This window comes from Mustela nigripes, chromosome 7 (assembly GCF_022355385.1).
Source record: "Mustela nigripes isolate SB6536 chromosome 7, MUSNIG.SB6536, whole genome shotgun sequence".
Lineage (NCBI taxonomy): Eukaryota > Metazoa > Chordata > Mammalia > Carnivora > Mustelidae > Mustela > Mustela nigripes.
In genome coordinates, this window is record NC_081563.1 from 30836386 (window position 1) to 30849112 (window position 12727).

The following is a 12727-nucleotide window of genomic DNA, read 5'->3' on the forward strand; positions in this document are numbered from 1 at the left end:
TGGTGCTTTAAGCTTCTTTTAAGTATTATAGAAGAGACAGTACAGTTTCTTTTGTACCCAAATCTTATTTAAAAAAACAAACAAACAAACAAAACCCTATTATCACTTTGCATAACAGGTTTACAATATATTGTATTCTGGAAAACAAAACAAATATTAGTATTGTATTGTGATATCCTTGCAAACCATAAAATGAGAAAGGGGTTTTTGGAATGGAGTGCTATTTTAGCTAGTTTCAAATCTTTGAAGTGTTAGCCTACTGCCTTCCAAAATATAACTTGGTTTCAATAAAATGACTGTGGTTATGGCTAGGCTTGCTTATTCTTTAATGCAGCTTGCTTAAAACTCAAAAAACACCTTAGAGTCTCCAGGATCCTAGAGAACCCCCATCAGTAAACAGCATTGTATAGATGATAAAACAAGCCTTTCCATTTTTCATAGAGCAAGATTTTTTTTTTCCCTTAACAAATAGGAGTGACCGGTTTTTAATTCCATTCAGTGCATTGGTGGGGAATTTAGTAATCAAGACTAAGTTCTCTGCAAGCCTAAATCTGACGTCTGCCCTACCCTGTAATGAAGATGGAACTTCAAGGTTATGCCTAGGAGGGGTAACAAAGAAGGGTATACTGGGGGGAGGCTGAGTTTGGGCGCGGGAGCCAGGTGCAGGCGGCTTTGGGGAGCGGCAGTGATGGGACAGACGCGCTGGGCCTGTCGCGGCTGGCCCAGAGCCAGGGCCGGAGACCCGAGGGAGACAGGCTTGGAGGGGAGGCGGCATCCCGGCAACAATATGCGGTGCGGGCCGAGGCGCCGGAGGAGCGCATTCTCCTTCTGGAAAAGGTGTGCTGGCAGCCCGCCCGGGTAAGTCGAACCCCCCGCGGGAAGAGGCGGGAGCCGTAGAGCGAGCGGCCGCGGGCTCCTCCCCCCGCGCCTCCGCTATCTGGGTCAGGACGCGGCGGGCCGCGGGGCCGGACGGGGGGACCCGCGGGCTGCCGGCTGCTGTCCGCCCGGCCGCCGCTCCGCTCCCGTCCGCCCGGCCGCAGGTCCCGGGTCCCCGTTCTCCCACCGCGAAGAAGCCCGAGCGGCGAACTCAGGTGCGTGTGGAGGTGGGTAATGGGTGGCTCGCCTGGCGGAGGCCGGACGCGACCGCGGAGCAGAGGGCTTGAGGCGGCACTTCCGGCGGCCGCTGTGGCACTTCCGGGTCCCGCGGGGGTCCCTGCCGCCGACGCCCCGCGGGGCATCCTTCCGCCGGCCGGCGCTGCGCCGCGTCCTCCCGGGGGCAGCCCCGGCGGGCGGTGGCTCTCCCCTTCCGGAGCAGCCGCGTCGAGCCGGCGTCTGGAAGCTGCAGTCCTGGAACTCGCTGGTGTTTCACGCAGGCCGCCCGTCGTGGGTGCGTGGGAAGCTGGCGGTGTGCTGCGCGCCCCGGTGGGTCCCTGCAAGCCGAAGGGGTTTCAGCCGGAGACGCCGGGTCGCCGCTCAGTCTCCGGCAAACATTTTTTGTTGTGTTTTGCTCAGACTCCGATTCTCTACTTGACACAAAAGAAAGGCCAAATTTTCAGTGCCCCAAATATCTGCAAAGAAGCCAAACATCAGCGAGCCCTGAGTTTAAAAAAAATTATTAAATAGGAAAACTAATGAGAACCCGATGAAAAAGGAGTATTAGAATTCACTTGGAAATACTAGGTTAGCCAGGTCGCTGTGATTGCCAGTTCAAGGTCTCAGAGACAATCCTATGGGAATCCAACCTCAGGCCTGAGTGTAACCCAGGGTATTCCTTTCCCCTTCTTGCAAAATTTTTCATACGTCCCTCCAAGTACCAGAGTTACATATTTTATGTAATTCCCCCTAAGATTCTACTGATGAATTAACTTAATATATGGTAGATATGGCTGAAAACATTGTAATTTGATAAAGCCCAATTTCCATTTCTAAAAATTAATGTAAATTCTTTAGCCTTAACATTTTGGTGATTTATTACTTCAGTAGGATTCTTGGTTCTCATCTGCAAATAATTATGTATTACCCATTAGCTTTAGATGACAATATTTTGTATGAAAATAATGTGTCATTTTCTATTATTACTGGCATCTTACAAATCAAGACTTGCAAGGGGACTAATACTTAGCATTTGATTATCTAGTCAATACATTTTTTAATTACTGTGTTTTTATACTAAAGGATAGTGTAAATACACTAATTGATAGACATATAGAAGTTACACAAATAATGTAATACAGCCTTTGAAATTATACTGCAGGTAAGCAAGTGTTCTGATTTATTACTTTGCTAGTTTTTTTTTTATGATTTATTTATTTTTAGAGAGAGAGAATGAGTGCAAGGGACAGGAACAAGGAGAGGGAGAGTCTTAAGACTTAAAGGTGAGTCGGAGGAAGGGCTCGATCTCGGGACCCTGAGCTCATGATCTCAACAGAAACCAAGAGTCTGGCACTTAAGCAACTGCACCACCCAGGTGCCCTTGCTAGTTACTATTTTTTAATGAGTGGCATTTTTCAGATTGGTGGCTTAGAACCAGGTTTATTTTATACTGGTAAAAAGACTCAAACATAGCTTGCACTATTAGTCTCTAACTGTGGTTATTTAAAAGCAATACCTGCTCCACTGATTGATTCTAGTTTTTCCCCCTGTTGATTTTTATAGTTCTGCAATCCTGTTTCAGCTGCGAACATCTCTGCCCAGGCAGCACCCTCCTTCATATCCTTATGGATGCTCTCTGAATCTTCCTCAGGCAGCCATTCGTCCAGGACTTATCAGGGTAATGGTTTTCCTGTCCTAGTCCCACGGGCCCTGGGTAAATGACTTAACAGCAGGCAGTATGCCTCAGTTTGCTTTCTGCAAAATAGAGATAATAACAGGACCTGCCTCCAAGATATAATTTGGAATTGGTGCAATTCCTAAAGAAAAGGTCAAACGAAAATTCATGCCCCTGGCCACTTATTTGAACCTGGGACAGTCTCAGGGATCAGATCGCCTTCCTAACTCCCATTTATTTACTTGATTAAATGAAAATAATTTCAAACTAGGCTACGTTTTTCTCATGTAAAGTTCAAGGAAGGCCCATGAGCCAAGAAAGCAATCAGAGTAGGAAGATTTCTTTTAATAGACCTCCGGATCAGCATAGGAACATTCTGCATTAATCTTTTTATTGACAAAAAGCCAAGAAGATGGAGTTTGATGTGTGGTTAGTAGACATAATGCAAATGGAAGTCATGGGCATGTAGTGAATTTTATTATTATCTGTTGCCTTTTTTGCAATAATCTTTCAAAATAATTTAGTTTGGTGATGTATTTTGTGTGCGTCTGTGTGTGTGTGTGTGTGTGTGTGTGTATGTAAATAACTGTACAGCTAATAATAATTACCCACAACTTTAGCTGAATTGATCCCAATCTACTGCTGACGTGTCTCCTGGATAGGATAGGAGAGGACGAAAGGCTAGACTTACAATTCCATCCTAACAATTAGGTAAAAATGCTTGTTGAAAAATAAATTAATACCAGGAAAACTTCCCTGAGGTCAGGTAGGCCAGATTAAGCACTCAGCCTTTCTCCTAGAATCTTTGGCTTTAGAAGAAGGGAGTCTTAATTCTCTTGGATATAGTAATTTCTGAAAAGTTATTATTTTAAAATCCTTAGTCCTTCTCTTTTACACCGAGACCTGTGATGAAATGGAGCATCTAGCTAGGATCCTCCCTGCATTCAGTGCATATCATCTAGTCTATTACTTCAGGAATCTGAAAACACTTTCTCTTAGGCAGATTTCTTGGAAATAATCCCATTCACGCTCCAATGGGGGACCATTTGAAGCACCACATTTAGTTGCTCATTTAGAGTATAACAATGCTTTATCTAAGTATATGTGATCATGAGCTATAGACCCTAGAAAGACACATTTCAGGTACACAACTGAATTCAGAATTCACATCTTTCCAGTGCGCCTTTCCCTGTCCTCACTCTCAGCTGTTTATTTGGTTTCCTAGTTCACTTAGAACAATGAAGCAACCACAGAGAACTTTCATAAGCTCCCACTGTCCCATCTACCCACCTTCCTGAATCTGCACATAATCTGCCTTTTCTTTCCTTCCTGTGAATGAACGGTTTGTGTTTCCATCAAAGGTCAAGGTCTGTGCCTGTGCCCTGCAGACCATCCATCCCTCTGCCTTCTCAAGTTTCGTGCTTCAGTGATTCCCAGATCTTTTACTTCATCATTTTATATTCCTTTTCTTAAAGAATTGGATCTTGTCCATGCCCAGATAGAAATGCTTTTATTTATCCCATCTTTTTGGCACCATTTTCCAATACAGTCATGACATCATTTCTTTTCTCCTTACTTGCTTTCTCTTTGCCCGTTCTTTTTTTCACCCTTTATCTCCACTCTTGGCTTATTATTTACACCTTTAAGGAGTTTTTTTAAACTGTTGCTGTTGTTTGTTTAGTTGTTTTGTTTTTTTGTTTTTTTTTTTAGATTTTATTTATTTATTTATTTATTTGGCAGGCAGAGATCCTGAGGAGAGGCAGGCAGAGAGAGAAAGAGAGAGAGAGGAGGAAGCAGGCTTCCCGCTGAGGAGCAGGCTTCCCGATGCAGGGCTCGATCCCAGGACCCTGGGACCATGACCTGAGCCAAAGGCAGATGCTTAACCCACTGAGCCACCCAGATGCCCCTGTTGTTTGTTTAGTTTTTAACCCTTGGATTTACAACAGTACATGTTTAACTTACTATAATGACACTGTGTTATAATCCAAGACCCTTACAACAGTATATTCTACTTGTCCCCTCCCATACTTTGGGCTATTGTTGTCCTCATTTTTTTTTTTTTTACTTCTACATATGTTATAAACCCTATAATTGGTTAATATCATTTTTGCTTTGATAAGCAAATATTTTATAAAGAAATCTTAAAGTGGGAAAAATGACTTTCATATTTACCCTGGTACTTGCCAGTCTTCTGTGTAGATTCAGGTTTCTATCTGTTATCATTTTCCTTCTGCCTGAAGAACCTCTGTTAGCATTTCTTTTAGTGCGTGTCTGATGGCAATGAATTCTCTCAACTTTCCTTTGTCTAAAAAAGTCTTTGTTTGGGATGCCTGCGTGGCTCAGTCTGTTAAGCATCTGCTTTGGGGTCAGGTCATGATTCCAGAGTCCTGGGATCAAGTCCTACCTCTGGCTTCTTGCTCAACAGGGAGCCTGCTTCCCCATCTCCCTGCCAGTCCTCCTGTTTGTGCTCATTCTCTCTCTCTCTCTGACAAATAAAATCTTAGGAAAAAAAACAAACACTTTAAAGAGTCTTTGTTTTACCCTCACTTTTAAAAAATATTTCACTGGGTATAGAATGTAAGTTGAGAGTTTCTTCCAGTACTTTAAAGATGTCACTTCATTGTTTTTTTTGCCTGTTACTTTGTCTTCAGGTTTGCCGACTTTTTTCTCCTCAGTGTTTTTTCTTCCGTTAATCTCAATCAATAAAATTTTATTTCAGATATTTTATTTTTCATCTCCAGAAGTTCTATTTGGTTTTGCTTAATACCTTCTATTTCTCTCCTCATCATGTTTATGTTTTTCTGTAACATATATTTTTTTAAAGATTTATTTGACAAAGAGAGAGAGGGTGCATAAGCAGGGGGAGTGGGAGAGGGAAAAGCAGGCTCCCTAGTGAGCAAGGAGCCTGATGTGGGGCTCGATCCCAGGACTCTGGGATCATGACCTGAGCCGTTGGCAGATGCTTAACCAACTGAGCCACCCTGGTGCCCCTGTAACATATTTTTAATATTTATATTAAATAGTGAACATATTTGTAATCATTATTTTAACATCCTGTCTGCTAATTACATCATCTCCATTCTTTTCCTGCTTCTTTGTGTATCTAGTTATTTTCGATTGGATGATCAACATTGTGATTCTATGTCATTGTATTCTGAACTTTTTCAGTTTCTTTAAAGAGTTTTGGACTTTCTCTTGAAGGCAGTTAAATTATTTGTGAATTAGTTTGATCCTTTGGAGGCTCATTTTTAATCTATTTGAGAACAAATCTAAATAGATCTTAATTCTAGGGTTAGTTTCCAAGGTATTAGCCTTCTGAGATCTCTACTGAAAGCCTCAGATATTTGATAAACACTTTGTGTAATCTTTAGGAATAATTAGGTTTATAACTTCCTGGACTTTGTTCATTTGCCTGGGCTGATGGGATTTGACTCTATGCAAATTCAGACTGGTATTCAGTTAAAGATATAAGGAGACTCCTATGCATATTTCTAGAGCTCTTTCTCTATATACTTTCTTCATCTTCGCTACTGTGCCACACAAATTCTAGGTCCTTCAGATTCTCTGAACTCTGTTCTCTGTTCAACTCAGTAGACTACCAGGCTTTGTTTGGTTTTCCTGTTCCTGTGCCATAGTCCAGAAATGCCTCAAATTAAAAACCCAGGGAGATCACAGGACTTATCTCATGTGTTTCCTTTTTCTTGGGGATCATAGGTGGCAGTGTTCTATTAATTTGCTCCTTGAGAAAGTGTCAAGAAAAATAAACCAAAAACTTTGTGAATTTAAATTCCTGTAACAGACAGTTTACCATTATTTTTAACATTTCTTTCAAATTGCTAACAAAATTTAATAAAGGTGTATACAATGTAGTGGCTATGGATGGGAAAATAATTTTGAGAACTTCAAAGTCTGTAAAGAAGCCTCACTATATTTTATTCTGAACACAGAAGTTTATTATAGTACTAATATACTTATTGCCATTTTAAAGTCTTGGGAGGAAAGGAACATTATACTATTATAAATATTATATTTTTATTATATTTTATATGTTTAATTATATATATATTTAATATTAGATATGTTTGTTTAATAATATATTATTAATTATATTTTTGTTTTTCATTAATGGCCTTCTGATTTTAAGAACAGAAATAAGCAATAAAACTAGGAAGATGGGATATACCAAGAAAAAATTATGGTGCATTTAGTCAAAGTAGCTGAGTTTGTGTGGAATTAGGCAGGCAAACACTCGAGCCTTGGATGTAAAACAGTGAAAGTTCAGATGGAGAGAAGAGTCAAAGAAAGGACATTTTTGCTACTTTAAAAAAGAGGAAAATTCGAAAGAAAATAAAAACATCAAGGCCTCAGAAATAGAAATGTAAGGAGCAGAGGCAGTCTGGATCAAAAGAAGAAAGGTGATGAAGCCTTCATGTGGTAGTGTTTTTGCTCTGCATGCTGAATAAAACAGAGATGAGGTGGCTTACAAACTTGCCAGGGCTCTCTGATATATTTTATATTCCAAATCCCTGGGCTTTGAAAAGGCTTATTGCTCTAAGTATACATGTGAACTGGGTGCTAAGAAAAGCTCCTTGAACTTCCTTAAAGATTGGATAAGACTCAGAAATCAGCATACCAATTTTATACAGATAAAAGTTTCAAAAAGAGTTAAGCACAATTTGAATTCTTAAACAGCTTTTTTTTCCAGAAATGAATAATGATGCTTTTACCACTCTCATATTCTTTCAAAATATATGATAAAGAATACATTTCAGATCAGTCATGTAGAATACATCAGGCATGTAGAATACAAATTCTGAATTAAAATTGAAATTTTACACGGGACTTCAGTGATATCTTTAAAGTAAATATTTCTATTGGGCCACATACATTTTAGAAATAAATATATTATACTTACAGTGTATTTTAGTTTATGATTTTTCATGTGTGTGTCTGTGTGTATGTCTGTGTGTCTATGACGGGGACTTGACTTTTGTTGATTGAGAAAGCTTTAATATTTTTGTCTTGGGCAAAGACAGAAACAACATTTATTTACATTTATGCTTTCAATTTTAGAAATAAAACCCAAGAAATGCCTCATTCCACAAACAAAGAACTGATAGTTGGCATCATGGTGGGAACTACTGGAATCAGCTTGCTTCTTTTGTGGTACCACAAAGTTCGTAAATCAAGGACAACACTGAATTTACCTAAATTTCTTTCTCTGGGTAATAAGTTTGATTCCATGACTTTTCAAGATGAAATGTATAATGGCCAAGGAACAGCAGCAATCTTTCAAAGAAGGCAGCTTCAGATATTGGAGAAGTTAAATGAATTACTGATAAATATGGAAGAACTCAAAGAGGAAATCAGAGTTCTTAAAGAAACCATTCCAAAGCTGGAGGAATATATACAAGGTGAACTTGGAGGGCGGATAACTGTTCATAAGATAAGTCCTCAGCACAGAGCTAGAAAAAGAAGGCTTGCCACAGTTCAAAGTTCTGGAACAAGTAATAGTTCAGAGGAAGCAGAAAGTGAAGGAGGGTAAGTTTCTCCATGATGTTTCCCATGTGGAATTGATTATTTATTTCATTATTGCTATTATATTTAGGTATTTTCATTATGCATTTCCAGTTATATATTCTGCTAGTAATAAGATTAAAAAAGAAACGATTATTTGGCTTACATCATAATTAAAACTATATTCAATAGTGGTCTGTATTTAAGATAATTTAGACTGTACTGACAGAAAGAATATAAGTGACTTACTAGCACCAAGTGCCATCATGAGTAATGAAAAAGTCATTAATTGTTTGCCAGAATGTGAAACCTGTTTTTATATGTGGCCATGTGTGACCCCTTATGTAAGAACTGTCCAAGGAGTGCTCTCAGCTAGAACTTTCTGTGATGATGGAAATGTTCTCAGTCTATGCTGCCAGTATGGTAGTGATTAACCGTTTTAGCCATCAAGCACCTGCATTGTAGTTAGTGCAACTGAGAAACTGAATTCTTAATCTCATTTAATTGTAATTAATTTAAATAACCAGGGGACTAGTGCCGACCTAAAATGATTTGAGAAGGTACAGGTAATTCAGTTTCATCCTCACCATCCACAGTGGTAAACCTTTGAATTCTAAAACCAAGAACATAAAAAACACTCTTCTAGAATAAAAACAAATGATTTATGATTAAAAACAAAAAACTGTCCCCAGCTAATATTTTTGAGGAGTAAAATAGGCAAGTAAATAAAGAATCACTAGAGGTTGTTTAGGGCAGGGACACTATGTTTATTTTATTATGTTCTTTATTTTAAAAAAGATTTTATTTATTTGACAAGGAGAGGTAGAGGGCACAAGGAGGAGGAGCAGCAAGCAGACTCCCGTCTGAGCAGGGAGCCTCCTGCGGGGCATGAGCCCAGAACCCTGGGATCATGACTCGAGCCGGAGGCAGATGAGCCACCCCAGGCGCCCCTATTTTGTTATATTCTTAACATCTTGTTTTTGTACCTAGCACAGAGTAGATGCTGATAACTATTTCATGAATGAATGAGTGTTCTGCTACATCACCATGGAATTGGGAGAAGGGAGGAGAGAGAAGAGAGGAAACAGTGGGTCAGAGTAAAAGTGTGATTTTAAAGGTAAAGAAATGTAAACAGTTGATCAGGTCTCTGACATCATGCTAGGACTGGAATTACTTAGCATTTTTTTATATATGAACTCTATGAAAAATCAGATAGGGAAGAGCCACAAATGGTTGATCTAGAGAACAGGAAGGTTTTAAACATTTGTGTTCCTGAACAACAACAAGTTGTAAACTGATTTTAAAATTGGCAGTGGAGTGATTGAAAGGAATTGACAATAGTTCTAAATATTCCAGAACTGTAACTCTGAAAAGGCGCTGTTAATTATTAAGGGTATAAAGAACAGCAGTTTTGTACTCTAGTGAGGACAAAGATCCCAACACAGCCTTGGACACTGATGGGGCAAGCACATCTTCGAAAGGACATGGTGGAACGAAGGCCTGGCCAGAGAGGATCGACTGGGAGGAGTCCTAGTGAAGGAGCGGAGGCCAAAAGGCTGGGTAACCTTTCATGGAGAAAGACTTAGGTTAGATTGAGCACAGGCTTGTTCAAGAACTTCTAAGATTCTAGGAAGAGAGGCAGCCTCTCCTAAGTTTAAGGTTAAGTTTGGGATGATCAGAAAAAGACAGTTATATGGTTTCACTCATATGTGGAATATAAGTAAAGGCTCAGAGGATCTTAGAGGAAGGGAGGGAAAGCTGAAGGGGGGGGTCATCAGAGAGGGCAATAAACCATGAGAAACTCTTAACTACAGGAAACAAACTAGGGGAGGCAGATGGAGGAGGGATGGGGTAACGGGGTGATGGGCATTAAGGAGGGCACATTGTTTGATGAGTCCTGGGTGTTATGTGCAACTGATGAATTATTGAGTCCCTACATCTGAAACTAAAGATGTACCAAATGTTGGCTAATTAATTTAAATTTTTAAAAAGATAAGTTTAGACAAATGAAAACAAGGTAATCGTGGGACTTAATTAACTTCAAGTAATAGTGTAGGCATAAATTGTTTATGTGAATTCAAGAAGGATTTGTGAAATTTATGAATGACAGCCGCAGATGGCTAATAAAAACTTTTAAGATTGATGTCAGGTAAGACATTCCTTCTTTTTGCTCCATCCTGGGGGTCTTTGTTAGCAACAGAATACTAGAGTAGAGGCAAGGCAGCCCTAATGACTTGGACTAATCTATAATTATAGATTATATACTTAATAAAGTAGAGGGAAACTTTTTCCTACTAGCTGTACTTCAGTAAAATAAACAAAACAAGAAACAATGAACATGGATTTTTTTTGAGAGAGGAATAAGATGTAGAAAAATTTAATACCTTTCTAAATAAAAACGTAGAGACGAACTTTTTAAATAATGTACTTTTTAAAAACAAGGTCTTTATAAAGTGGATTTTTGTAAAATTAAGACTGCCTGTCCTGATAAACCTCCCACGGGACAGAAATGACTGGTCATGGTAAGAAAATAGCCCCATTAACATATTTAAGTTGAGATGTATCCTTGATACAGCAGTGTCCTTGACAGCAAAATTAAACATCAAATGATAATTGCATGTTCCATATGTAAAGTTTATCTTTTGCCAAAGGTTCCTGGAGCTTTTGACATCTTTTAGTAAAAAGGGTGCCAGTCACAATTTGCTGACGCTGTTCTTTCTACACAAGAAGAGAGAAAAACCTAGTTATATTCTTAGGTGGTATCAAAAATTTGAATGGGTATATCAGTAGAAACCATTTTCTGCACACAGTATCTTCTGCATGCCTGTCTTCATACACAGTATCATTATAGACGTAGGGAGTTATGCCTTTGTAGGACTTAGCTGATTTCATCTACTTCACCGTGGAGGTGATCGTCCCAGAGGCTCGAATTCTTATAATGTGGCCATCAGAGGGCCTGTCAAGTTTCTTCCTTTTCCTTCTTAGCGCTAGCATGAACATCTTGGAAAGCATCTGTGCTTCTTGGTAATATTATGTTTCTACTGATTTTGCTTTTGTCCCTGCTCCAAGACTTGGAGTCAGCCACTGCCTTGGCAGCTTTGGTTCCTTTCAGGGACAAATTGTACTAGACAGCAGCAGCCGGGTGTGCAGATGCGCCGTTTGTGGGCAGGATGATACCAGAGCTTTCTTGGGCCCATTTAGGGTCACAGTAAAGAAAAATAGTTTTAAATATTTTCAAGGTCACGAGTTCACAGTAGTGTTTTCTGCTTAAACAGAAGTCCTTCCTTATTTCTGAAAACTTTTTAGCTCATTTTCTTTTTCAAGCCTCTCACTGCTCCTTTTTCTGTCAACTTTTATCTGTAAAGGTTATATCGAACCATGGGTTTAAAAAGTTCTTTAAATCACGATGTTATGTAAAGCTTTAGAAACCTTTCTTTCAAAAGTTCCATCTTGTTCCAGTTTAGTTTAAAGTAATACCTCTAATAAACTCACAGTTCTTCATTTTTTTTTTTTTTAAGTGAACTTTACAAAGAATAGATGTGTTTCTATTAAGTTGGTTAAGCATCTGCCTTCAGCTCAGGTCATGACCCTGGGGTCCTTGGATGGAGCCCCATGGTTCTCCCTCTCCCTCCGCCCATCTCCCTGGCTTATGCTTGTTCATTCTCTCTCTCTCAAATGAATAAATAAAATCTTTTTTAAAAGAAAGAAAGGAGGGGTGCCTGTGTAACTCAGTTATTAAGCGTCTGCTTTCGGCTCAGGCTTTGATCCCGGGGTCCTGGGATTGAGCCCCACATCAGGCTCCCCACTTGGCAGGAAGCCTGCTTCTCCCTCTCCCATTTCCCCTGCTTGTGTTTCCTCTCTCGCTGTGTCTCTCTCTCTAAAATAAATTTTTAAAAATCTTTAAAAAAATAAAAATTAAAAAAGTAAATATTAGATGTGTTTCAAAATGAAACATTTCTGTTCGGGAAATCATGGTTGTATAGTAATCCTACAGGCCTTCTTTCTCTTTTTCTTGATGTAACTATTTTCCTTTTAGTGTTAAGTTCATATGATAGCTTCAGATGGTATCAACAGACACACAATTATTTGAAAAGAAAAACCCTACAAATCTACCCCCAAAAGAACACCAAGCCATAATACAAGCCACAGTATGTAGTATCTGAGATATTACTCTGCAAATAATAAAGGATGGTGAATGCCAGCAAGACCACAGACAGAAAAGGCTTTTGAGATTTAAAAACTAGTTTTAAAAACTATCTAAATTTTCGGGGTGCCCATGGCTCAGTCAATTAAGTGTCCAACTCATGCTTTCAGCTCAGCTCATGATCTGTGGGTTGTGAGGTCGAACCCTGCCTTGGGCTTTATGCTCAGTGAGAGGCTGCTTGGGATTCGGTCTCTCCCTCTCCGTCTGCCCTTCCCCCTGCTCACTACTCATGCTTTCTC

General features: G+C 39.5%; 1 protein-coding gene across 9 annotated transcripts in view; it reads left to right on the forward strand.

Moving 5' to 3' along the window:
• Positions 1–521: 521 nt before the first annotated feature.
• RMDN2 (regulator of microtubule dynamics 2) overlaps positions 522–12727 on the forward strand; it is a 69084-nt gene continuing 56878 nt past the window's right edge. For 3 of the 9 annotated variants that reach the window (XM_059405472.1, XM_059405471.1, XM_059405465.1), the window contains exons 1-3: positions 908–1091; positions 2656–2770; positions 7841–8308. In XM_059405472.1, coding sequence (XP_059261455.1) covers positions 7857–8308 — 452 coding nt within the window. In that variant the 5' untranslated portion in view covers positions 908–1091; positions 2656–2770; positions 7841–7856. Of the gene's footprint in view, positions 859–904; positions 1104–1157; positions 1423–2314; positions 2376–2655; positions 2771–7840; positions 8309–12727 lie in introns of those variants that run through there. The other 6 variants (XM_059405468.1, XM_059405467.1, XM_059405473.1 and 3 more) reach the window with 6 other exon arrangements.